General features: G+C 39.6%; 1 protein-coding gene across 3 annotated transcripts; it reads right to left on the bottom strand.

Moving 5' to 3' along the window:
* Positions 1-763: 763 nt before the first annotated feature.
* acap2b (ArfGAP with coiled-coil, ankyrin repeat and PH domains 2b) lies at positions 764-26,343 on the bottom strand. 3 transcript variants are annotated; one of them, XM_088395131.1, is made up of 26 exons: positions 25,921-26,343; positions 20,699-20,756; positions 19,570-19,689; positions 19,291-19,344; positions 18,459-18,517; positions 17,637-17,820; positions 16,192-16,236; positions 16,012-16,107; positions 13,238-13,312; positions 12,363-12,374; positions 11,300-11,356; positions 10,245-10,357; positions 9,939-9,990; positions 9,644-9,744; positions 9,438-9,543; positions 9,144-9,355; positions 8,689-8,758; positions 8,431-8,525; positions 8,060-8,262; positions 7,417-7,518; positions 6,719-6,811; positions 6,283-6,524; positions 6,107-6,216; positions 5,928-6,038; positions 5,507-5,568; positions 764-1,809 (listed from the first exon to the last, which is right to left on the bottom strand). In XM_088395131.1, exons 1-26 carry the CDS (start codon positions 25,971-25,973, stop codon positions 1,706-1,708), a joined length of 2,589 nt encoding a protein of 862 aa, XP_088251257.1. In that variant the 5' UTR covers positions 25,974-26,343; the 3' UTR covers positions 764-1,705. The 3 variants fall into 3 exon arrangements, with proteins under 3 accessions (XP_088251257.1, XP_088251255.1, XP_088251254.1); XM_088395129.1 differs by lacking the exons at positions 11,300-11,356; positions 12,363-12,374 and having other exon boundaries at positions 25,921-26,341; XM_088395128.1 differs by lacking the exons at positions 7,417-7,518; positions 11,300-11,356; positions 12,363-12,374 and having other exon boundaries at positions 25,921-26,339.
* Between the last annotated feature and the right edge of the window lie 307 nt (positions 26,344-26,650).

The following is a 26,650-nucleotide window of genomic DNA, read 5'->3' as shown; positions in this document are numbered from 1 at the left end:
TGTTTGATAGTTTTTAAAAGCCATCTATTACAAAAATGAAAGGAGTTTTTTTTAGACATGGTAATGGTAACTAGACGTCTAAAAAAGAACATTACATTTGTATTCTCTTTAAAAACCTTTAACTTGTGATCATTACCTTGATGTTGTTCTGGATGTTGTAAAAATTTACATCATGTTTTGGGATTCTTTTTTTTTTTTTTAAAATAGGTTTCAGTAACATTGTCATACTTATGTTAGCTGTGTAGATAAATACATCTCTTGACGTTAACATCAACCAAAATTATGAAACTTGCATCTAATAAAAACATTTTTCATTTCATCCAACCATTACAAACATGAAGTGGAAGTTTTGAGGTCAGTCAGCTCTGGATTCCAACGTATTTTCATGGAGGGGAACATCTCCTGTGGTGGCCCTTCATTTCACCACAGGCGAGCACACCGCAAACTTCCTGGAAAACAACCAGAACCAAGCCCATTGTGTGTGTGTGTGTGTGTGTGTGTGTGTGTGTGTGTGTGGGCCGACACACATGCCAACCAAGAGCACATGCTTGCATGGATCTCCTATTAAAAATTCTCTTTCTGTCTGAGGTAATTCGTTCCTTCCATTCAACATGCACCATTTGTGCAACAACGTGTGCATTTACAATGTTTTTTCCACTAACTTTGAAATGTCTGTTTTGCTTTAAAGATGTGCACCTGACATAATAGCAAGTAATATTTCACTTGGGGACTAAAGTTGTTCTTCACACACAAAGCAACACAATTGACTCATCACTTTGTGTGTATTGAATTTCAGCGATAATACTACTAATAATACAGTGCCACACATGGACAACATAAAAAGGACTACATGAGTAAATGGTAGAGAGAATATACAAAAATTTCATTCAAGTACCAGTCAACAATTTCAATGTTTATGTACAGTATACATATTTGTTTTTTTATCCCAACTTATCTTTGCATTTTACATGAAGTGAAAGAACATTGAATACAACATACACAGGAGACTTGCACAAAAGTAATGATGACTTTTGTTTCAATACTATGCTGCCACACATGGAGATTTTTTTTCTATTTTTCTAGTCAGACTTCACATTGCATTGCAAAACCTTCAGTTAAAAGTGTTCAAAGTGAATCAAATGTGTGGACAACTCACCACAATGATAAAGTACAGAAAATTCTGTTGAAATTCTGATGGAAATTTTGACAATCATAAAATAAATGACATTGACTAAAAACAAAGAGGATGTGCATAAACTGTAATTAAGGTTCTTTACAAGTGTTTAAAATGAACAATCATGTCAAGCTGGACGCTATTTTCATCAGCAAACACTGGCATTCACCACTACACAAAAATATGTCAATAAATTCATCTATAACATGATGACACACACATATAAGACTACATACACACACGTCTTACCTTGAGGTAAATACTGGTGGTCATGTAAGACATAGATTTGTGCAAATTAAAGTAAAAGATTGATAAAAAGGTCCAACTAAGGCCTCGAATAAGAAAACAGGTGACGCGAAGGAGCTGAACTGGCTTCAACAACATGCGGTACCCTTTTACTTGCTTGACTTTAAAGTTGTCACCCAACATTGGTCCTTCACTTTAACGCGTAGCCTTTTTTTTACAAGCAGGCATCGCCAAGTCCAATTGGATATCAAACATTGAGCTCGGGGGGACGGGGGGGGATCATAATCAAGGTCTCTGCGGGTCATAGTGCTGATAGCGGTTCAGCTTCTCTGGGTCGTTGGAGGCCATGTGGGTGAAGTCCTGGAAGATGTCCTGGTAGGTTTCATCTCCTGCAACATGCAAAACAAAAACAAATAAATATACAATAAAAATTGAAAAATATCACCAAATCCTAGTTTTGCATATTTAGGATATTTGTATAAGAGAAAGTAAGGATTGATGGAGCTATGCAATAGCTAGATCAGGGGTGTCAAATAAATTTTTGTCGCGGGCCGCATCAAAGTCATAGTTCCTTTCGGAGGGCAGTTATGACTGTCAACCCAAATAAATGTATGAACGTCTCATATTATATACAGCATAGGCTGCCCAACAAACTATAATCAATAACTAGTTTTGAAATCAGAGACTAGCAAGAACTGTTCACATTTTTACAAAGATTAATGGTAATAAAAATTGCTAGAAACATATCTATTTTTTAAAAGTGAAGACAATTTTAGTATTGACACAAAGTCGATGCACAATTTGTCTTTGCGGGCCAAATATAATTCCACTGTGGGCCAAATTTGGCCTGCTGGCCAGAGTTTGACACCCCCTGAGCAAGTCATCAGTTAGATGAATATACAGTAAAAGCATTTTAATAAATTTGAAGATGAATGAATGAGCATACAAACAATTCAGTATAAAGAATACACATGATCAAATGTATGAAACTAAATGACACACAACTTAAAATGAATTTTAAAACAAATGACAGACTGATGATGACTGATTTACTGTAGGCCTTTGTGGAATCGCTGTTTCTGAATAATCTTGTGAAGAACAAACAACCTGGCTAACAAAAATTTTTTAAAAAATTTGCATGCATGTAAACCTCGATGAAAACGTTTTTTTACGGGTCCCAAACAACCACTCAGTGCACCACTTTCAAGCTTAAATTGGAGAGGATGTCTATCGTGGCAGCACCTACGAAAAAGTCACAAGGACCAATGCGGGAAATTGAACAGGAAGAAAGACGTTTAGCTGAGTAGGAGCCATTTTGAGTGGAAAGTTTTAGCAATGCCATCTAAAGCATGTGGAACATTGTTCCTTACACTGTGAGATCATCTCTGTACTCGGGTCCCTATGTGAACTTTTTGGCAATATCACATCGTAGTAGAAATGACCTGGCATTACATGAGAAATGATCAGCCAGTCAGCAGACGGCAATGGAAACAAAAAGTGTAGAAGAAGCAGAAGGAAAAAGAAGAAACATCAGCCATACCTGTCAGAGCGCCGGCGTGGCTGGACATACAAAAGAGAAACGAAGCCCAAAAAGATGGAGCAGAAGAAGCGAGAAGCAAGCAGAGACTCACGCACACACAAGAAGTTAGCTTATTATTAGCAACTGTATTGTATTTAAAGTGCAGTCTTGTATTGACAATAAATACAGTTGGGGCAAGAAAGAAGCAAACACAAAAAGGCACAAACTCTGGAGTGGGAATTTACACTGACTGAAACAACCAAAAGCTCTTAATTTGCCACTCATAAAAATACATATTTTTTTCCGAAAGTGACAATTTGTGAAGTTGTAATCATACAGCTTTACTGATTGCAAGCATACTTGAAAAAAAAAAACAAAGTGATGTCCCTCTCATGAGCAACGTCATTCATTATTTGATTGGTTGACTGATGAGGCCCTCATCTACCAAAGAGCGAATGTGAAAATGATGACGATGGCATCAAATCACTTGTTAGTGTTCCTCGCTCCGTGATTACGGACTGCTCTTGAGACGAGCAAGCATCGTAGTCAATCATCATCGCTTTCATTTCTTTTTTTAACAGCTCACACCAAGTAAACACTTACTATTTTCTCTCATCATAGGTCCAAAAACATTCCAAAAGTGACAAATGATTTCTTCTTTGAAATATAAATAAAAATCAACGTGCAAAGGCATTCGACAGTCCAGCAGTTCCCTAAAAAGCACCAGAAGGCGCTGCTGGGTCATAATCATTTAAAGGGCCAGTGTGTAGAGTAGTGATGGGGAAAATAAAGCTTCAAATTTGCTTTGTTGTATTTTTTGACTCTTCAAGATGGCTCTGTTGGTTTATGTAAATGGGTTTAAGTCTGTATGCTTTCAGTCCAATATTGAACAGAGTGTCACAGAGAGTAGTCAAAAACTACAACAACTGATTCACAAAGCGTATTTGAAGCTTATTTAAGCATATTTGATCCATTTTATGAAAGCGACAAAAACACTTTGAATGTGCTCTTGGCAAACACTAACAATCATAAATATCCAATTATAGTAAAATATTGATGTGAAAAGCCAATTGTTTTGATTGTTTTGATTTACTGGCTACCAGTCCAAGATGCCGTTAGCTAGGCCCCTGACAAAAACAGGCACCATAGAGAAACTAATGGACACATATAGACCAAAAATCAAGCGTGCAAGTAACGACGTATTCTTACTCATTTGGCGCCATTTGTAACCTCAAGATGTCGTCAACAGAGAACTCCCCCTGTATGTTTACAGAAAAAACTGTGCGACTTAACTGAGTGTTCATCCATTTCTGTTGTTTGAGAAAAAGGATTTAGAGAAAAGTAGGCCCATGTGTGTGCGAGTTGGGGGCCGCTCCATCATCCTACACACTGCTCCTTTAATCAAAGTGCTTGTGCTCTGTCCAAATATTTGGGGCTGCGTGGAACAGCAACACCAGATGAAAATGTGGTACATTTCTACAACTCAGTCCTATGTACACAATTCCACAGCCCCTCCTCTAATGCCACCATCTTTTCACCATCAAAAGGTAATTATCTGTGCTAATTTGCATGAAAAACCAAACAATAATCAGGACCATAAGTCATTTTGTACAATTCTGGGTTTCCTGCCATAACATTGAATGAGCATACACAAATGCTCCAGGCTTTCCACACCGACCATAACATCAGGTTCATTACTTGCGAAACTTTGGTCCAACAACATCCCTCAAACCTGCTTGTTCAATCCCGAGCATAAAATATTTTTGTATGCGCATTTGATGCGCATACACTACAGAATTGCCCAAAAACTAAATGCTAAGACATCAAGATTGTTGCATATTCACATCGTAACAGAAAGATGCTTCATGTTTGGGACATTCAACAACAAAGTGGCATTGGAAGTTTAAGAGACAATTCATGAGTTGCAAAGATGCTAAAAGGAATTCTGGTGAATCCACACTTAAAAAAATAACACCCTAGTATAGAGTATAATACACTACTTTATAAACTAAATAGGCATAATTTGCCCAAAGATTGAAGTGAACATGTTTAATATTGTGACTTAGCAGAAAACGTATTGTAGTACTACTTTAGGGTGTGACTAAAATGAGCAAATGTGGTCTCCTTGAATTTAAAGGGAGGATGCACTCGATCTACTATCCTAGAGCAGCTTTTCATTGTGCGACATCAGTAAATATTTTAGCATAATGTTGCGTTTCCTATGTTGAAACAATATACTGCAGCAAGGTGCGGAGTGTCACATTAGTGCTACGCACTGAAGCGTCCCAGATCATTTTCCATTACCTGGAAGTGTCTTGACAAGAATTCCGATTTGTAAGACTCAAATGAAAAAAACTCCAGTGATTTATGATAACCACAAAACTGTTAAAAATGCGCCTCCTAAAAAAAATACTGTACAAGCAGGCCTCTATTTTTTTCCCCCCAGCTGAGCCTGTTTTTGTGACACCCTCGTACTACGCATTAGCTGTCAGCCAGCTGCAGACTGATAAACTCCTGCATACACTTCCTGTACTGCATCTCAGTTGGGCTGTTGGCATTATATTGACCTGACTGGCTGTAGGGCCCCTCCGCCTCGCGCATCTCCTCGTTCATCTTGGCCAGCCGCAGCCTGCAGAGCAGGGAGAGAGGAAACCAAATGACATTAGAAATATTCTTATCAATAATCTATTTTCGGACAATGTGGCTTTACGGATGAGAGATGATTTTAACCGGCCGCTGAAATATTGCATCTATGTAATAATCCGAGCACCAAATAACAAATGAGATGAATGTGATCATACAGTGACACCTTGTGGTGGATTCTTGTGTATACACGCAGACAAGAAAACTGACAGGAGAAAATGTAAAATAAGATTGAGGAATGATGGTTTAGACCCTTTCGTCCTCATTGCTGAGCTCAAGCTTGGAGACAGTTCGTAAACACAAGATAAAGAAAGTGACGACAGTGCAAAACCTAATGATACTCACAATGTAACAATGTCTGCATTGGCTGCTTCCACAGCCATAGCCAGCGGTGTTTTCTCCTCAATGTCTGCAGCATTCTGATTGGCTCCTCTTTTCAAGAATAAACACACTTGCCTGAAAGTGAGACAAGTTAAATGTACCGTGTTCTAAAGTTTCATAGTTAAAGAGTGCTGATAACCAACCCTGTGCGTCCCAGCATGGTGGCATGGTGCAGAGGTCCTCGACCTTGAGCATCCTGCTGATTCACATTAGCCGCGTTTTGCAGCAGAAACTCGCAGGTCACCAATGAGCCCTGGAATGAAACATGAGTGAAATAAGATCAAAATCTAAAGGCAAAATATATTTATATATGTCCTACCCCCCGCACGGCCATGATGAGCGGTGTTTTCTTGTCGTCTTCCATGTTGACCCAGTTAACTTGAGCTCCATGGGCCAGCGCCTCAGCCATGTCAGGTAGACTGCAGGCGCACGAAGCCCAGTAGAGCTGAAGACCCGAACTGTACTCCTTGGGCTCGTAGAACACTGTCTCCTTACAAGGTGATGGTGGAGGCAAGGTGATGGTGGTGGCTGCCATGGGTATGGGTGGAGTCTCAGCAACATCTTAATAATCAGGACAAAATATTTGCAGTTACACCTTTTAAATGGAATGAGTGAAAGCATCTTAAGACATCCACAAACTGATATCAAACATGTTTTCAAATCCAAATTAGTGTGGCTATGGCTTTAGTTTAGTTTAGTTTACAATTGATTGACAAGTGGATGAGAAGACTGGCTACATGTTTTGGGATTTTTACCTCCATCTGCCAAACTACCACTAGAGGGAGTGGTAGCCAGCATCTCCCTGCTGCCATCAGCACTATGCTGGATTCCACTGTCTGCACTTTTGACTGCAGAGGAGAAAAAGACCATCAATGAAGAATATGGATGTAAGCAATCAGAAAATTTGAGTTTGTTTGATGAACTCATTTGTTTCTTTCGTAACTTCAGTATTAGGAATACCGATACATTTTACGCTGTCACCCTGCTTTTAAGATTTGGACTGACTATTGTCTCAATAAAATGATTTCTTGAATATTATTATTAGTATTATTATTATTATTCATTTGCAATTTTGTGTTGATGTCGTACTGATTAAACTATCACTTTGTGCTATTTTTGTGCTTATGAATAAAATAGTATATAGTATTCATTATTCTTGATATCATTACTCATATATAGTAGATGGGATGCATGAGGAGAGATCCCACCAATCATCTCTGTACAGCACAACAACATGAAGATATTAATCAAGGAACCACAACTGTGTGAGTGCAACATTCCCTGCCCCGGGAAAAAGACAACACACAAAGAAACCCACTATTAGTAGAGTCTGGATGAGGGAGGAGAAGGTGCGAGGATGAAGGGTTGTTAGGATCACAGCCTCCAATTAGCAAGAGCCAAATGGACCAAATGGGATGGAGAAGCAGGCCAAACATTAACATTGAATACTCACTGCTCCTGAGCTTGGAGGAGTTGTCAAAGTAGGAGAAGAGTGAATGAAGCTCGTCAGGACAGAAGAGAGAGTCCCGCCGGGCCTCCGAGCCACCGGCAGCAGCTTTGCAAAGGGATGATGGCGTTTGGGGAATGGGGTATCGGGTTGCGCGGGGCATTGAGAGGCAGGATGGGTGGGAAGGGCGATTTAAGGTAGGCGGGTGGAGCAGGTATTAGTCCGGTAGCAAAGAACAGCCAGAGGGGGGGCGGGGACAACATGTGACAAGGAACAAAGAAGCAAAGAGAGGAGAGTGAGAGGAAGCGTGAAGGCAGAAATTGTTTCACTAGCAGCTCAGCTGACACTGGAGGACACAGACTACAAGAGGCAATGGCAGGCAAACAGAGCTTAGACATATGCTGTTCACAGAGAACATACACTATGCCAAAAGACTTGTTCACAACAGTGCGGAAAGCACAGTGAGCGCAAGGGGAATAGGACAGGCTGCGATGAGGGAAGGAAGAGTGACTCTTAAGATGTTGTGCTTGTGTCATCATTTCTGTCACCCGCTACCCTCACTACACTCAAATAAGGTTGAAGACATCCGTGTTATGACATGCCCAAAATGTTGCCTACCGAGCAAGGATGCATCGTTTCATTCGCTCACCTGATTGTCCTGAAGTGTTCGAACCAGGTCGGAGTTTGGGGGTGGGTGGCGGCGGTCTCGGTGGCAGGTGCTCGGAGCTGCTGCTAAGTCTCTTCTCCTGTTTGCTGAGGGACACCACCTTGCACCGAAGTTCCTCGTCAGATGGCCTGCGCACAAACCTGCGATCCACGTACTTGGCCTTGATGTAGGCCTCGACTTCATGTCTGCTCAAATGAAAAGGGGAAGAGCAAATAAATAACTCAGAGGTTTTGACTCTCTCAAAAGTTGTTTACCGATATTGGCTGATAGATCGAAATAATTATATTGGATGATTCCTCAAAACAAAAAAAGCGTTAAAGGAATATAAAACTTAGACTCAAATAAAAGTATACCTTGGGTCTCCTGGCTGTGGTTTTCTTGCTCCCAGTTCCTCTCGCCGCGCCTCATATATCTGGTTGATAACTCCATTTCCAAGTTCACACATTAGCTGTGAAAGATGGGTGAAAAGAGAGAGAACATTTTTTGGATTGACCTGCAAGCACTTGTTAAACATCATAAAATAGGAATGAAAGAAAACTTAATTGCAAATGACTTAAAAGTGTTATGAAAGCGTGTATGTTAATTAGTTTAAGAACATCAACTGCATTTACCTTAAGCAGTTCCGGCTCCCACGAATCCAAAGTCAGTGACCGGACCTTTGAGAAATGAACTCCCAGACTCCTGCAGATGAAGAAATATTGACACAAGGTTGATTAGAATTGGTCTTTTGTTGCTGTTCTTGAAGGACAGGAAAATCCATTACTAAGAGGTCTAAGATGCTGTCAATTAAACTTGCTGCAAAGGTATTAGCAGCACTATGTTGATCTCTAATTATGTTGTTCAATTTTGTTTCCATAAATACTTTTGGTAAATAGATATGCTTTGTGTAAAAGACTTATTTTGGTATGGCAAAGAACTAAGTTTTCTATATTGGGTGTTATCAACTCAAAGCGTGGATAGTCATCTCAGTAAGATTATCTCAGAAACCCCTTGAAATGAACATTTTGTCACCACAAAACTTCAAATCACAACAAACTCATGAGTTTTTAAATCACAATACTTTTACCTGTGAATTCCAGAGCACTGGATACAAAGAGTGATGCCTAGATTGATGCTGGCCCAGCGTGGATCTGGCTGGCCGCAGTCACAGCAACAAGCATTGCCCGTGATGGCGATGACTTTCTGCAGGGCGCTTTCCCCTTTTAGTGATTTCTCCTTGGGCTCCCCGCCAGAGTCTAAGCTGCTGCCCGTTGACGTGGAAGTCTTGTTGTCCAGCTTCTGTGATGGTAACCCCCCCAAAAAAACAGTCATCATTTATTAAAATGCTCCTTACCGAAACTTGACCCTTGATTTGTTTTACCTCATTATCATCTCCCTTGTCACGAAAGGCAGTGGCGATGCTATTGTGGACCGCTTTGATCCACGCCTGTCGCAGCTTCTCGGAGTCTGCTTGCATCATGCAGCTCCTGTTGGGAAAAGCAAGGTCACACAACTGCTGCCTGCATAATGTGCGCGGGCGTGGCTGCTCTATAGACTGATGTACAGGGCATTTGTGTGTTTACTTACTTGGTGGGTGAGACCACCTCGAAACAGAAGCGTCGCTCTAAGTCTTCACAGTGTTTGACTGTGCATAGCCTCAGGTCTTCCACCACCACCGTCGGGTTGTCCTGGGGCAACATCGAAAGCAGACCATACTTTAAATATATTATATTCATTTTTATAATTTGTATACATATTTATTTTTACAAAATTATCAGAATTATTCTCTTTCACAAGAAACCTAAAGGGCTGAGAAATTAATAAGCAACAGACATGAAAGTCTACTGGTTGAGGTTGGTGCTCTGGGACCCACTGAGCATACCTTGAATTTTTTCTGGTAAACCAGCTGATTGTTTTGAATGGAGAACCACCGTCTGAAAAGAGATCACGCGATTGTGAACAGGGAAAATATATACCTTTGTTGTATACAATTGCAAATTGATTTTGATATTATTCGGTTTACTCAAATAAATGGTGTAGTCCCATGATCATGTTCACTCTACTATAAACCAACTAAAATATCAGTTATCAATTATTTATATATCTCTTCATTCATAGAGATCCAAATCAAGCCTCGTCTCGCCTCGCTACTCTGAAATTCATGTTATTTGAAGCGCTCCTGTCATACCTATTCCATGTCTTGAAAGCATTGCTCGCCCTCTTAAAAAGATAACCTTCCATGGCGATGCCATTTTCTGCATCCACATTGTATTCCAACTTAGTGTCGTCGGTTGAGAAGTCCTACAGAGGGAGGAAAAGGAAGTGATGAATAGAAAGCAGCACAAATTAGGAAAACTAAACAATAAGACACAATCCTTGCAAAAAATTAGAATCCAAAATCCATTATTTTCAAATGTTATTGCTAAGCAACTGCTGCTGTCAAACAATCCGATGTGTTGTAACTTCAACTACCTCAGTGATCTATTGTTACACTGTGATAAAAACCCCTCTAGCTTATCCGCTTCAAATTACACTGAACACTGGGATGACTGCAACGTGTGTGAGTACGTAAATCCTTGCGGACTCACTTTACATCTAGGACAAGCGATCTGTCAACCAATTACAGCTAAGGTAAGCTACACTTCAGGGACAAATGTAACGCTGGCTGTGACATCATCAGAATTGACACTTGGAGTAGGTTTCTCATCTGCAAAGTTTACTCCAAGAAAGAGATGTAAAATACGTTGGAACTCTGACAGCCCAGTCAAACCACCATTTCATAACATGCACATGGATGAATGAATACCACGGTCGGCCCACATGAGACACACGAGGACAACTGGGGTTTATTTTTGGGCGCACAACAAAGATACCGAAGAGGAAGGCAAGAGTGAGAGTCTTTCTCACATTCGCCTCTTGATGACAATTGTAACTCAAGCATTATTGAGACCCAAAAACTAAATGCATGATGCCACACTGTTGGTGACTTATACGATGACAGGGCTTCACAGCTGAACGGCATCAACAATGGGGCATCACGACAAAACACATCACAAAATGAAAACATCTACACGTGTGTATCATGTGTAGCACTCTTTAAAAGAAAGGGCAGTCGTAGGTGCAATCAGACACACACAAACTGCAATGCGGTCTTGGTTGGTTAGTATGACAAAGGCGAGATGGCGAAATGTTGGGTTAGAAAACGGAAACCAAACAGAAATCAATGCAAGTGATACTACGTACGGAGGATGACCTCCAAGCACAAAAGTTTCGGTGGTCTGAGTTGAACGCCATCACCTCCTAAACATCACACAGCAAAAAGAAAAGAAACATGGACTTCTTGGCCCTAACGAAGATTTGCTGCTAATGGGAAAAAAAAGCTGAATGTAAGCCAGAAACAAATATATCAACAGCTCACAATCAAATATCTACAGAGATGCACACGAACGCACAGAACAGGCTCACTCACCAGATACCAAACATAATGGAAACGACTGAAAATCTTCATTATCAACAATTCTGTCAAGTGGGCGAAAGCTTATTTTTCAATATCCTTATGGGGTCAAAAAAGCTTCTGAATCTAAAGCTTGAGTGAGGCATCTCTAAGCAGCATATCCATTTCCTAAACAAATATAAATCCTCCTTTGGCTGTGTGTTTGTATCTGTCACAGCCCCTACTGCTCCTGCTTTTCTTATCGAGGCCTTACGCTCAGAAGGTCACCTGTGTGCCCATTTTTGTGTTTTCTGTGTGTGTGTGTTGGAAATCCGATATTAAAGGGGACCGTGCTGAGTCATCAAACATTTATGTGCCACTGAGCTTAGCAGCTACACACTCAGCCTTTCCTCACGACAAGCAGTGGAAATCTGTCGTGAAAGCAGTCATGCTCTTTCCCTTGTGGCCATAGTGTCATAGGTGAGTAGTTCAGACAGTGAGAATGATTCAGAAAACAATGGCTGTGAGGATAGAAATGTGTAGACGTGAAGGAAAATCACACGGTTATAGACAACTGTAAAATCGTGCCAAGTAATCTCTAACTAAATGTGTATTGAAGTGTAAAAGTTGTTTGAAAATGGGTTCCAATAATAATGCCAGTTGAAATGAAACTGTTAATTGTTTATTGAAAGGCATTAAATCTATGAATAAAATGTTATAACTTATAAATCAGTTTTGATGATCATATGATAAAATTATGAAATGCAAAAATCTTCTGCTGATGCTTGTGGTCTACTAAAGTAGTAGTTTTTTGTCCAAGAAACAAATAGCAGTCCACAGAATGGAAGCCAAAGGTGAGCAAACAGTGCTTACCTGTAAAGCAGCCTGAGGTAAGTAGAAGAAGAAATTGGGAAAAAGAGGATCAGACATTTGGTTAGGATGGTAGAGTAGATAGAGACGACGAAGTGCTGGTTGGCAGCCAGACAGACAAGCGGGCAGATAGCATTTGAAAGAGGAGGAGAGGATGTTAGGGTACAAACATGACCTTGCATAAAAAAAAAAAAAGAGTGGATATGCAAACAACACAACTAGTGAGCCAAGACGACAGCACAGGATGAAAACGACAATACATGAAAATATATATACCTCATCTCACTAACAACCATACACAACAAGACAGATACCGCTACATGTGTGTACTTTTTGTATAGTAATGAGGATATGTACAGAATATAACTAGAAGGCCTATCACAGTAGAGCATTAGTATATGACCCACTTAAATGTTATGCTATTTACTGTCAACATTTAATAATGCATTGGTGTGTGCTTGAGCTCATCCAGTGGTATCACATTACACACACCTGAGAGCGCAGTACTACCTCCGTGACCTCGGTGTACAGTACGGTGAGTGGCTGCCATCTTGTCTCGTATCACTACTTTCAGCTTTAGACAACTTATTTCCTTTGGATTTTGTATTTAAAAGATTTTATAGGTAAATGTGCACATCCAGAAAAAAATAATACGGTTTTACATAATTTAGGTGTCAAGTCAATACAAAGCCTAGACTTTGAATTGTTTTGATTACGTCAAACAAACACAAAGCATATATGCACGAGTAGACCATGTTTGTATTTTTCACATTTGTGGGCATTCCTAACTGCAAACATTTCATTGACGACTGCATATTGGACTATTTTAGTTGTTTTATTGGATAAAATCAGGGCCATCTTTTTAGACCAATCTGTACCTTTTGCTGGATGGTGGAGTGTTTTTGCTCCATGTCCCGCTTCTCTTTGGCAGCATCCACAACCAGCTGGTCCAACTGCCAAGGACAACAGATTAGTCAGACATGCTAAACCACCTGGCCACATTCAACATTGCATTGCATTGCAATAGAAAATTGATGCTTCATATTCCCTTTCGATTCCAGCAAACAAAACTGACCCATCGGCAAAGGGGTAATCTTGTGTGAAATCAGGTGGAAAATGAATGATTCTCTTCAATTTTCCATTTCAACGTTATATTCATGGAAAAAAACAAATGTTCCTCTGATTGGAGACGAAAGCAACAAATGGCTGCTTTCATAGGGGATGCCACAAATGTGCCAGTTAGCTTCAAGGCGTTGAGGTTTGAGTCTATTCATAATTTGGTGCAACAAAAAAACTTAAAAATGAGGACAAGAGAAGAAAATTATTCTCCGGTTATAAGTCGATGGGCAAAGAGCAAAATGAACAGAAGGTGAGAAGAGACATTTAAATTTATTTTAATCAACATTTGCGTGAATTATTTTAAAATATTATATGAGAACTAAAATTGCTTGTTTTGGCAGAGAATCACCTTTACAAAAAATTAGGAGGAAGAAGCATTTTTATTTTAGGGGGAGAATGGTACTTTAATATGATATAATGTTAATGTGGAGGAAGATACTAAGAATATGCAGCTATCTGGTGTTTAAAAAATATATTTTGTTGAAAAAGATGCTTTGTTTCTGGGGGAGCTGAGCCTTTTTCTTTGTTTTGGGCAGGAAATGGGTGGACGGCAGAGCAGCAGTATGATAGCATCAGATGGGAAATATTTTCGGGCTGTCACAACCATAACAACAAGTCCAGTCCAGTCCCGATTGTCTATCTCCATACATTTTATTCAAGAACCTGTAAAGCTCCCCACGAACTTTTAGAGAGTGACTCACATTTTATGTCTCCAAAGCATTCTCATAATAACCACACTGAATTTAAAAAATATCTTACCAATGACTAATTAAGAAAAATTCACAGGTATATTTATTTACTTGACTCGTTTCCTCACCCATCCACAATAACCCATAAACAGAATGAATATTTCATGTTTGTAGTGTAATTTTCCTGCTCTTATTTAGACATTGACAACAGACCTGTTGACAGCTCCTCCACACCTCCCTGCACAGCCGCTCAACCTTCTTCAGTTTCATGATAGAAGCAGAGTTAATCCTCTTGTCCTTGCTTCCCGCTGTTTGGATGCGGATTCTCTCCCCCTTGTCACTTCGATACAGTGTGTATGCAGCCTTCCAGATTCACTCAGCAGGGTTACGCTTCATGGTTGAATTTTTTCCTCTCTTAATTTTCCTCTTCTGTCCTTTGACTGTTGAAGCCACCACGTGTTTCCATATGTGCCTCTTCCTTCTGGGTCGATCACTATGAGAGATTAAACTCCGCCTCTCATCCTGTCCTAAATGTGTCAACAAAAGTTTCTATTTTCTTGATAATGTTCTCTCTTGGGAAGGATGGTTACAATTTCAGCACATGAGAGATAAAAAAAAAACCACTCGTCTCACCACTCCAGTTTAGAGGAATGTTGTTTGAACCGTTGAGAATTCACTCATAAGTCTTCGCTATTTGCTCCATGCTTCTTTTAACAAATGCACTCCACTATATTCTTCTTCTTCTTCTGCAAATTGCCCCCCCTCATCCCCACTTTTCAGAAAAATTACATCTCATTTGGATTTTTCTTTCCCTGACATAGCCTCAGAACCACCCGCTAACAATCCACAAGGCTTCAATAAGATTCTTGAGTTTCTCCACCGCATTCTCTCAGCTGACTCGAAACTCAAGTGAGACTGACGGTGGGAAAATGCATCTTGGGATTACTGGCTGCCTTCTTCCTCATTCTACTGAGATCACCATCTCAGAGTCACACATGGGCTAAGGGGAGGGGTTGTATATAATAAAACAAACAGATTCACCTCAATTCATTCAAATAATGCTACAATAGACCTCACATTTAAAGGAACCATAAAGCAGTCTCTGCCTAAGACAAAATGTTAATGAGTCCACAAATGCTGTTATAATGAAACTACAAATTCCCCTCCAAACATAATAATGAATGTTTATACACCACACAGTAGTGATATGTAAACATTTATTTATATTGAGTCTGCTGCTTCACTACGGATAGCTCAAAGTTTGCATGTGATACGTGGTACACACTTGATGTACCTGTGTAAGTATTATGTTAAACTGGCAAGATTTTTTTTTCATGTTGCAGTTTTCATCCATTGCTATGCCAAGTATTTAATATACTGTACATCAGGGATGTCAAACTCATTTTTTTGGCGGGCCGCATTGTAGTCATAGCTTCTTTCAGAGGGCCATTATGACTGTCAACCCAAATAAATGCATGAGCACCTCATATTACATACAGTAAAAGCTACAAAACAAACTGACAAATAACTCATTTTCAAATCAGACGAGTAAAAACTGGTCAAATATTTAAAAAAAAAGATATTAAAAGTGAAGACAATTTGCAATTATAGTAATGACACACGAATTTGATGCACAATTTGTCTTCACGGACCACATAAAATAATGTGGCGGGCCGTATCTGGCCCCCGAGCCTTGAGTTTGACACCTGTGCTGTACAGGAAAGGTTGAGAGGGGGATTCCGCCATCTCTGCCGGAAATATTACCTGTACCTAATTTTATAATCATTGTAAGAGCAAGGTAAGGTTTCGTAATCTGGTATGTCGTGTATGCACATATGCGGTACCTGTCCTCCGAGCTGTTTCATTAGTGGCTGTAACTCACTGAAGAGGTCATAGCCTTGGTGAAAAAAGGTCAGGTGCGCATACATGAAGGACAGCATCTGTGGCGAGGACAATCCTTATACATTGAGCAAAACCAGCTGAGTCACTCTGAATCATGAAACAGTGTAGGAGACCGTACTTACAGATTTTAGGATTTCTGATCTTCGTTTGGACTGCAGCACATTAATCTGCAAAACGAATTAGATAAATAAAAGTTGTGAAGGAGGCCACAAAGTACTAAACATGAACACGACCAAAGGTTCCTTGGAATGACACAAGGGGGAGCTCTGATGGCAGTTGTCATCAGGAGCTTCTAATTCTTCTAAGCCTTGTCTCTGTTTCACTGTATATCTGCTATCCTCCTGTGCCCCAGCCTGGCTTCTTCTTTCTTCAAAATATTTCATTTTTTATTTATATATATATATTTAGCTGGGCATGCAAAGCTAATGCTATAAAGTAGAGAGGCGAGATGTACAATTATTTTTTCATGGCGTTGCAAGTCTTTTCCAAACTCATCTTGATCTCCAATTAACAGCTGCAAATAGACTGCAACTTTACCAGATTTGAACATCCTTGATGAATTTATTGTGGCACCAAACTTCCAACTGATCTGGGCATGATTAGTGCATGTCTAGAAGATTAAATAAATGCAACTTAGTCCAGGGTGATGATGATTAGAATAGAGATTGCTACACTAACCCAGTCAACATATTTTATGAGGTTGTATTTGTTCCTAACACTACCATGATTAATTTAACAGTTGTCAATAATTAAATGGGGTCGCTTCATGAAGTGAATTTTATGTTGCACAAGAGACAAATGTCATTCATAAACGTGCCAGGCTCTCTCTGCCTCTATATTGGATGTCACTGAAGACTGCAATGTATAATGACATTACATGTCAGAAAAACAGCAGGAAAGCTAAATTCCAAGTCTTAAATGTTTCCTACAAGACCCATAAGCGGAACATTTCTTTCTGCTGTGGCAGCAGCTTGCCACATAGATTTCCAATATGCAGACAAAAAGGCAAGAAAAACTGTCAGAGCTAAGCTTTGTCTTCAAAGAGCAAGCATGCAGAGATCCAAAGTAGCACACTACCAAACCTATCTGCATTTTTTTTTTTTTTTTTTGCTTCTGATTCTTGCCTCAGGGGCTTCTTTGCTGTGAGGTGATTCATGCACATTCTATTCCTCACTTCCTCTTTTACATGTTCCTCACCAATTTTATTGAAATTTATCAATAAGTGCATGTACACATCTCCACACTATATCTGACGCACGATTCATCACTAATAATAGTACTGCTACAACTGAATCCCTATCACGTGGTAGCTAGTGTGTATTACTTTGTATTTAGTGAGTTCAAACACATCTGCGGTTCATTCTTCCTTGTACCACATCAGCATGTTAAACTCTGACTCAGCAAATTAGGCTTTCAGTTCAAATTTATGACTGCTGGTGCAGCATTTTAAAACTCGTCAGTAAAGAAATATGTGTGCCTCTACTTTTGTCCGTTAAACAAACAAAAAAATCTAATTTCCTCAAATGAAAGCTTCAAACAAATATATTGATGAATACATTTTACCTACCTGTAAAACATAGTCGAGCACGATGTGTCGGAAGCATTTGCGTGTGGCGGTGAGGATGTTGGTAGCCTCTTCCACTTCGTGCTGCTTGTTGCGGGGAGCCTGAGCATTTTTGATCAGCGCTGCATCCTTTTCTTCACTCACTTTGTCAAATTGCTTCTTGGCTTCTTTAAACTTGCGCAGGTCACTGGCAATTGATAAGGTGCACAGACAGAGTGTGAAGTGGTTTTGCCAAAGTGTCTTGGTGGATGTAAGTGAATCTTAAAAAGAAGCCAAGTTGTCATTCATTTTGATCCACAGCAGGGTTGATTACATGAAATGAATTATTTTGCATCTTTCATTATGCTAACGAGGCTGTGTGGTTGAGAGTGTCTGCAGTGCACCCACGTGAAAAATTCTTGTGTATCACCTCTGTTCTCTCGTCTCTTGGCTTACAGAGATGAAGTCATATTCGAATGCTGTAAGGCAGTGGGTAATTGTGGAGAAACGTATTTTCCTACTCGATCTGAGAAACACTGTGACTACCGATGTGGGTGTTAAGCCTTGGTGAGCCAGGGGCAAAAACAGGCTAATTCTCACAAAATCTAATTAACTAGGGTTAATGCCTCACTGCTTCTTCAAAAAACAAGCCCACCTGAAAGCTATATTTGGAAGTAAGTCTCTGTTTAAAAAATATATGTTTATGGTAAATAATTTGGCATCCTCCATCCACTCTTAATGTATACTTTCTCTCTTCCCTCTCATATAATTTATGTGAGTTGGCTTCAGAATGCAAAGTAATTCATCTCCATTTCTTACATAAATCATTATTGTTTTAATACTCACTCTTTAACAAATGTTTGAAGCTGGGTCTTGATTGATCTCTGGGCCTGATCGAACAGTATCTGTACAGTAAAAGATGATTGCCAATTAGATGAACAATGGTTGTATGTATGAAACAAGATAAACAGTTCTTGAAGAAAGTCACAAGTTGATGGCATATGTCAATCAATGCCTTATATTGCCAATCACGATAAAAAAAGATCACTCACAGCTTGGAGAGAGATGCAAAAGCTTCAAAATAGCGAATGCAGTGTGGCGATTTTTAATAATAACGGCATAGGATTTTTTAAAGCTCATCAAAAATAATAACGACATTAATCATTTATTCAAATAATCATTATGTGCAGCTCTAACATTCATTTTTGAAATGTCCTTATTCCATATTATAGTTGATCGTAATCTGTATTGAGCAATTAGCATAAAACACCGATTAGAACACTCCCATTGGAAAATTACGCTTCTCTGTGACTTGCCAAACAAGATTTTTGGTCATTGTGATACTTGCTTACTTTTTTTTTTGCTATTTAGTCAAATGCTAATTGGCAGCAATTTCTCACAGGCACTTCACCCTTATTATGAATTCTATGTAATTTGGAAAGCAGAGAGGACAATCTGAGCAGTGTGCTTAGGATAGCCTAGCACTATCAAACAAAGCACTGTTTCAGATCATGTGCTAAAAGATCGCTAAGTGGTAACAACCACTTTTGAGAATCAGCTGACGTGGCCAGAGTTGAAGCCACAGACTGCCATACCAGATGGGTTTTGTCATCAGCCAGCTGTCAACAAGGGGATTCAAACACTGAGAACACATCCCGTTTCACATGGAAGAACCTACCGTGTGATAGTTGATCATTTCCTGAAGGCTTTCTGCAAACTTTGAAAGACTGGACTGTGGCGACAAAAGGGGACAAAGATAATTTAAAAAAGTCAGTTTAAGATGACGTACAATCATTGCCTAATAGCTCAAGTTTTTTTTTTAACTCCACATGTATTTGGCATTTGGGGTAACTTAACATGAGTTTTTGTGGCTCAATCAAGTCAAGCAAATCTACCTTGGAACAGAGCTTTATTTTGAAAGCACACAAAAGAGGTGTGAGTCAGACTATGTATTTACCTCAATGACTTCATCTTTGGTAGATTGCAAAGCGAGCTCCCGGATCCCGTTGACAAACTGTTTGTTGGCAGCATTGTAAGCTTTCCCAGCATCTATCATCCCAATGCACAACTTCACCAGCTAAAGAAAGATAACATCAAAAAAGCATGCCATGAAGACGAGGTAACGTGGTGTCAAGTAGGAATCTAAGGCATTGTTAGCTTCTTCAAATAAAAAAGGAACTTGTTGACCTTCTGAGTCACTTGGTGGGGGACACAGATCGTTTTAGGTTATGCAAACATAAACCGAGCCGGGCTATACACCATTCTCTCCCACGGAGATGTCTGAGCCAAAATAAAAAAAATAAAATAAAAACTCAACTCAACATTCATCCGTCCATTTTCTGTACAAAAAAAATATTTGCAATGTACTGCATCAAGACACTCACAGGGATAAAGAATGAACAGAGTAGTGACCATGAGAGAAAATTTAAGTGACTCTGGAGAATTCATGAACAATTATGAGAACGTATTGTCTTGTTTTGAGTGTGTTGCTACATGGATGTGTGGCTTTTTAAAAACTCCACCCATCAACACACACACACACACACCCAAACACACACAACTTGTAAGAGCCACTCCCACTCTCCAGTAGATCCTTCCTCTTTATAGCAAGAGAGGAAGTAAAGGCTGGGCTGAGTCACAGAGATGGGATTTTGAGAAGACCAGGGGTGGGAGGGGGGAGTGAGAACACTCTAATAAGTCCAGCAAACAATGACCATGAATAGTTTGGGCCCAAGGTCTCTAGGTAAATATAATTCTCTTATATATGGGTAGGACACAGAAATATTAGTATTACATTCACAGTGAAAAAGAAAAAAAAATGAAGAGGGGAGAAAAAAGTGTTATTGCTATGTTATTACAACAGCATTTACTATATTAGACAAACACTCTATTAAAACTTATTTGCAGTCAGCAAACAGCCTGTCATTGTCATGTATGACCTGTAACCTCAGAAATGTACGTCAAACTCATTGCCCTTTGCATTCATCAGTACCCAAGAAGTAGCGCTCGGTTTCAAAAACATTGGTGAGTACAATGCTTAAATGAACAATAATAAACAAAATATGATCTATAAACATGGTACTCACTTTGTCGAGCTTCGATTCCAACTCGCACACATCCCCCTCCACTTCCTCTATGGTGGCTCTGCAGAAGAAATATTGAAAAAATGAAAATAAATGTCAGCTTGGTTTACTTATTGGTCAGTTGTGATACATTTGATTTGTTGAATTTTCTATTTTTTATGTATCATTTGTCCTACTCAAGGCATGGGATTGTTTAAGAAATAAATGCATGAGGTCAGTGACGGTGCTTGACAGACACGCAAGGGTGTTTCCGTGAAATTGGGCAGTAGGATTAAAAGCAACACCCTACTGTAATAGCAGTGGGACAGATGTTTGTTGTTTGTCCCTTGAGTCACATCAACAGCCGCCAACAACATCATCTGGCATAACGTCAAACAAAATACAAGAGGACATCTCGGGTAGCGCTCTGCTTTTACTGCAGAAACCGTACAATACTAGCGTCTACAAGAATCCTTCTGCATGTTAAATGTGAACAATTTGAGACCACAAACATACTGCGGCCATTGTTCAACCAAGGACAACATGACAATTACCTCAAAGCTTGTGAATGTACTGCTGCCCAGGAATGTAGGCAAAACAGCTATTATGTGTATTTAATGTGAAAAACATGCAGCAAGTGAAGCTGAAGTCTGTCTGTAGACATTCCTAACAATACCCCTCGAACCAGTAGAAACTTGCAAATCAATTAATTTGGCCAACTATGTTTAGTTGCTACTTGGAAATATTAAGATATACGTATTCATTCATTATCCGAACTGCCTCATAATCATGATTCTAGAATCATGATTGAGGCATGTGATCATCTAGAATCTAGATGATCACATAGGCCCATTTATCTCTTGAGTCAAAGTGACTAGAGGTCAAGTGGTGTATAGTAGTAGCATATAAAGGACTCAGTGATAGTAATATAGTACCAAAGTAAACTGCAAATGACACTGTGATGGAAGTTGGGGCGCTCAGATTGCGTTGCTAATAGAACAGATGTAATTAATATCTTTCTAACCTTTGACAAGAAAACATAAGTGGATTGTGTCTTCAAATATATGGCAACATTAAAGACGGTCCAGTAGTATTTTTTTAATATATACTCTCAAAATAGTTGTGCACACACAAGCTTATCGCATCTTTTCAAAGTGGCATCAACAAGCAGCCATCCGCGGAGAGCCCACATGCTGCTGTGAAGAAAGGCGAGAGATGCAGGTATTTTGCTTCAAGTGAAAAGCACTTTTGACAAATCATCTGACATCTGGTTCTAGCAAAACAAAAACAAAGAAAAAAGTTATGCAAGTTGCCACGAGGCACACAATCACTTTGTTTTAATTTCATTACAATAAACTCTACATTAGACTTTGTATGTGAGGCTAAAGTTCCATTTCAGAAATGTCATGGCTGAACCTTACACAAGAAGCCTGCAGCAGTACAGCCTTCTGTCTTCTACTCTAACTTTTCTGTCCGAGACAAAACAAGTGTGAGAAGCAAGACATTGTGGTTAAAAAGTTGGGTAGTGAGGTTGACGCTAGGGCTAGATAAAGACTGAGGTGTGGTTTGTTGTAGTCTCTATCCCATCGAAAGGAAAATGCAAAACCACATGAGCAAAGAAAAGGCCAAATCAGCACTCAAGGAATGTTTAGATCCCTGTTCTCACTGAAAAGGTATTTCTCCACAGCAAGGACGGGCCTTCCTTCTTATAACTGTGATTGTTACGCAATTTAAAACAAACATCCCCACTAGTCAGTTGTATTAAATCCATAACAAAAATAAGGTACCTATAAAAAAATTATATTTGTTTTGTTTTTTTGTGAGGACCTGCCAGAGAACAGTAATGACACTTGTACTTGGCTTTGTGCTGCCAAGTTTTCCGTGCAAAGGTTTGTAGGGCAGCGAGTAAAACTGAGTCATCCCCTACTTCTAGTTTTAAATTCATGTCAGAATTGCAGCCTACCATGTGCACTCACAGGGTCCCAGACTAATTGCGTAAAACACAAATTCGATGCCTCTTAAAGCAGTACCGTATTTTCCGGACTATAAGGCGCACCGGACTATAAGGCACACCTTCAATGAATGGCCCATTTTAAAACTTTGTCCTTATATAAGGCACACCGGACGATAAGGCGCATCATTAATGCATCATGTCAGATTTTTAATCCAAATCAAATCATTCTCCATTTTATCTTTTTTATTTCAACTTTAGACACAACAAATTACTTTATAATCACAAAATAATGATCCATAGTCTTTTAGATTCATGATTCATAGTCTTCAGCGGGCCACTTATGATTGATTTCATGACACAATGCTTCGGGCCAGTTTAAATTTAGGAATTTGGTCCATATATAATATATAATACTGTCGGCTTTTGAGAAAATGTTAGGTTTTTAGGTGCACCTTATAGTCCGGAAAATACGGTACATTGTATTGTTTTAGTAAACTACGATTGGGTCGCCCTACTATATGTTGTTCTAATTGGAGACCGAAAATGAGAAAATTTGGAGGCAGGTGTTGCTAGGCAATGTATGTGATGCAATCAAAAATAAAAATATTGAAAGAAAAAAAAAAACAAACAAACATGTTTTTTGACTATTTGAAGCAGGGTTCATTCTTTCACCCCTGAGATTAGCAGGGCTTCGCTGTACAGCATAAAAATGCTGATTGGTGACAGGAAGTCCACTACATTATAGTGATAGAGTCTGTGGCAAACATAAATTAAAAAAACAATTAACAGTATAACTTGGTTATTGTCGATAGAAATGCAGAGAATGGGGTGAGCACAATGCTATGACGGAGATCCTGTAATTGTTTGAAAGTGGAGCAGCGGTTCTTTGGCGAGGCGTCCCGCTGTTGTGGAACACACCAATGGAGGTTTACATAACATCAACAACATTTTCTTAAAAGGGGTGAACATTTAGAGCAGCCATTTTCCCTCAAAGGTAGGTATATGATGACACTAGCAAGAAACCTGTCAGTCCCCCACTTTTAATCACCATAACAAAGGCTAATTAAAAGGAAATGGCCCGCAGCTTAATTAAATCAGAAAGCAACAGGGCGAGCATGCTAACAAGCGTACAGCTTGCCTCCCAAGTGACGCTCATCTATGGCAATTTGAGTACTGCTCACCGGGTACAGGTTCAGTGCCTATCATCTGCTGACTCGACAGTTGTCGGTAAATGAGGGGAAAGCTGGAACATTTGACCAATTCCTTCATATAACAGAACACACCCGAGCTCATCTGATGTTGTAATATGCACCATCACACAAGTGTAAACATTTAAACCAAACTATAAATTTCCATACTCAAGACAGCAAAGCATGTTTCATATGCATCTTGTAAATTTGTCAAGTTAAGAAAAATCAACATGCACATAGACAGCGAGGATATGTGCGAAAAAAAGAAGAAGCTGTGCCACATTACTACTTGGAAAAAAAAGCCTCTCTCTTTCTCTCTTTGGGGGGGGTTCCATATTCTCTGGCACAATGTTGAAAGCCAACACAAAAATGGAAAACAGTTGTGTGAATGAACGCTGCTCCACTATACTCGTGTATGGATCACATTTTCATCCATTCTCTCCTGCTTTATCCTCCTCTCTGGGCAAAAGGCGTTGGGGGCGGTGGAAAAAGAATGGAAAACGGTTTGGAAATAATCTATGATTCATCCACACGTGATAAACCTGCAGTGATGACTTTACTACATGGCCAAAAGGTCATAAGTCATGGATGAATGTGGTGATGACTGCACAGCATTCTGGGAAATACATTAGCATGACATTGAAGCTACAGATTGGATAGTGTCGGCACGGCACATTCATGCCAACAATTAATGAGCTGTAATGACAGTTGACGGCAAATCTAAAAAACATTATTTTCATTAAAGCCATTTATTGAAACAAAAGATGCGTAATAATTTGTAGCTAAATGATTTCTCTAATCTGCTTAATTATTTGTTTAACCCAAACACCACAACACTCAATAATTTGCACCTAGGGAAAACGATGAGTCAACCTACAAGGATGTCAGGCATCTCAGACGATGGTGTTGTTAAATCACCAAGGCTTCAATAGAAACAAAACTCTGTCATAAACCAAAGACTTCTTGTATTTTTAATTTCTATTTTTGAATCCGCAAAAAAAACCAGAAGTCAATTAACCTGCATCCAGCAATGGATTGTACACAACTTTTGATTCAACTTTACTTAGTTACACTTTCACACATTTATAACAGAGAAGTATCTGATTGTTTCAGTGGTGTACTTTTACAGGTTTGAGTTCATCACTCCATATTAGTTTGTGATAAACAATGACCCAGCTGACCTAAGAGCTAAGTCTAGTAGCTTTGACTTATCAAACCAAAGGTCACTGATGACAAGATTAAACTAACTGATATGATCCATTCTGCATTTTGTTCTTAAGTGTTGAAAAAGTTGCTGTCAAAAGGAATCGAAGAATTAAGACATGCTGCACCGATCACATTAGTTTTGACCAGCAACTCAAACAATCGCAACAGCTCAAGACACTCTCTTGTGCCCAACAAATGACTCTTTAACATCTGTTCCTCATTTGTATGAGAAGAGAGGATGTTGCTGCATCACAAAATAAGGAGGTCGAGAAAGGAACGCAAGAGGCGTTTTCTCAGATGTCTGGGAAATGGAAAACGAGAGCAAATGTGGACGTTTAGAGCAGAAGATCAACATTTGAAAGAGACTTTTGGTTGCCTTTCACACACACCTAAACTCATTGGGGCAGTGAAATGTGTCCAGTCATCATGCAACGATTACACCCTGATCAAATCGGGTGACATCATACACAATCGATGACATAAGGACATGAATGGCGACTTGTGGGAATCCGATAGGCGAATGGAAATTCAAAAGAAATGGTAATAATGCGCACGCTGGCGTCTATTTAATTGTGACTATGATATCCTGTGAGGATATCAATACAATGCAATCAAGTCCCGAAAGAGTTTGATAATAATCCACATTAAAAACTGCAGGTCCTCTTTACATAATTGATCGGCATTAAAGAGACCCCACTTGCGACTATATCACTTCGTGAGGTTTTTTTTCCCCCTGCTCGGCTGGCTTCAGCTTTCTTGAGACCAAAATAGTAATGTGGCCGCTTGCAGTATAATACTGCTCTGCATAAAACTAGCATGATACGTTTGTTAAATAAACATTGAAGGAGAAATGGACATTTACGCACGCACACTCATACACAGTTGTCATCGCTCACCTGAACCGAGGGGAGTCCTTCAAACATTCCTCGAAATCCACAGTTATCTTCATGTTGCCGCGTAAGCGTGATCGTTAAACACCCGAGCGCTATTTGATCGTCAAGACGGTAATCCAGGTTGAGTCTTTGTGGCTAATTAGCTTGTTTGCTAACGTTAGTGTACCGCTGCGCTGTCCGACCAGCTGGCCGCCGATTCCGTCAGTCAACTAGCCAGCTAGCCTCAAAAGGCCAGCAGCTACGTTTTACAAGGGGCACAAATGTAACCATAAACGAGAGCAAGCGGGCTGCGATGACGCCGAATCCTTGACTATTCCGGACACGGCAATCGGTCACAGGAACGGAAAGTGTCGCCGAGTATCTCGCTCATGGCAGCCAGTGGGAGAAGCTTTTCTTCCACGCACTTACTACGGACTATTACGTAGATCGTCTATATACGTAAGACGTGATGCGACACAACCGACAGTACAGTAATGATCGGACCGCCATTCACAATATAACTAACAAATGAACAATCTGCGCGATTAGGTCAATTTTTTTTCACTAAAGGTTGGTTATAACCGAATAATAACCCAAAACCTAAGTTGCGTTAACAGCCCTGTAATACCAATCGAATATTTTTCAACAACTGTAGTGAACTCGCCAAACACACATGCATTACGAGTGAGTTGTTATCTCAATATTTATTATCTTTGCACCCAGTGACAGGCTTCCTGATCCGTTGGAATTACTG

This window comes from Syngnathus floridae, chromosome 13, assembly GCF_059516105.1.
Source record: "Syngnathus floridae isolate MCC-2025c chromosome 13, RoL_Sflo_1.0, whole genome shotgun sequence".
NCBI classification, from domain to species: Eukaryota; Metazoa; Chordata; class Actinopteri; order Syngnathiformes; family Syngnathidae; genus Syngnathus; species Syngnathus floridae.
The sequence above is the reverse complement of the archived record's forward strand: the minus strand, read 5'-3'. Positions and strand labels throughout refer to the sequence as shown.

Excerpts from the sequence above, each read along its gene's own strand:
- acap2b (XM_088395131.1), bottom strand. The coding sequence starts at position 25,973 with ATGAAGATAACTGTGGATTTCGAGGAATGTTTGAAGGACTCCCCTCGG. Across the intron at positions 17,821-18,458 it reads CTTCAAACATTTGTTAAAGA|TGACCTGCGCAAGTTTAAAG; the intron begins GTGAGTATTAAA and ends ATCAATTGCCAG. Across the intron at positions 8,526-8,688 it reads GGGAGCCGGAACTGCTTAAG|CTAATGTGTGAACTTGGAAA; the intron begins GTAAATGCAGTT and ends CATCTTTCACAG.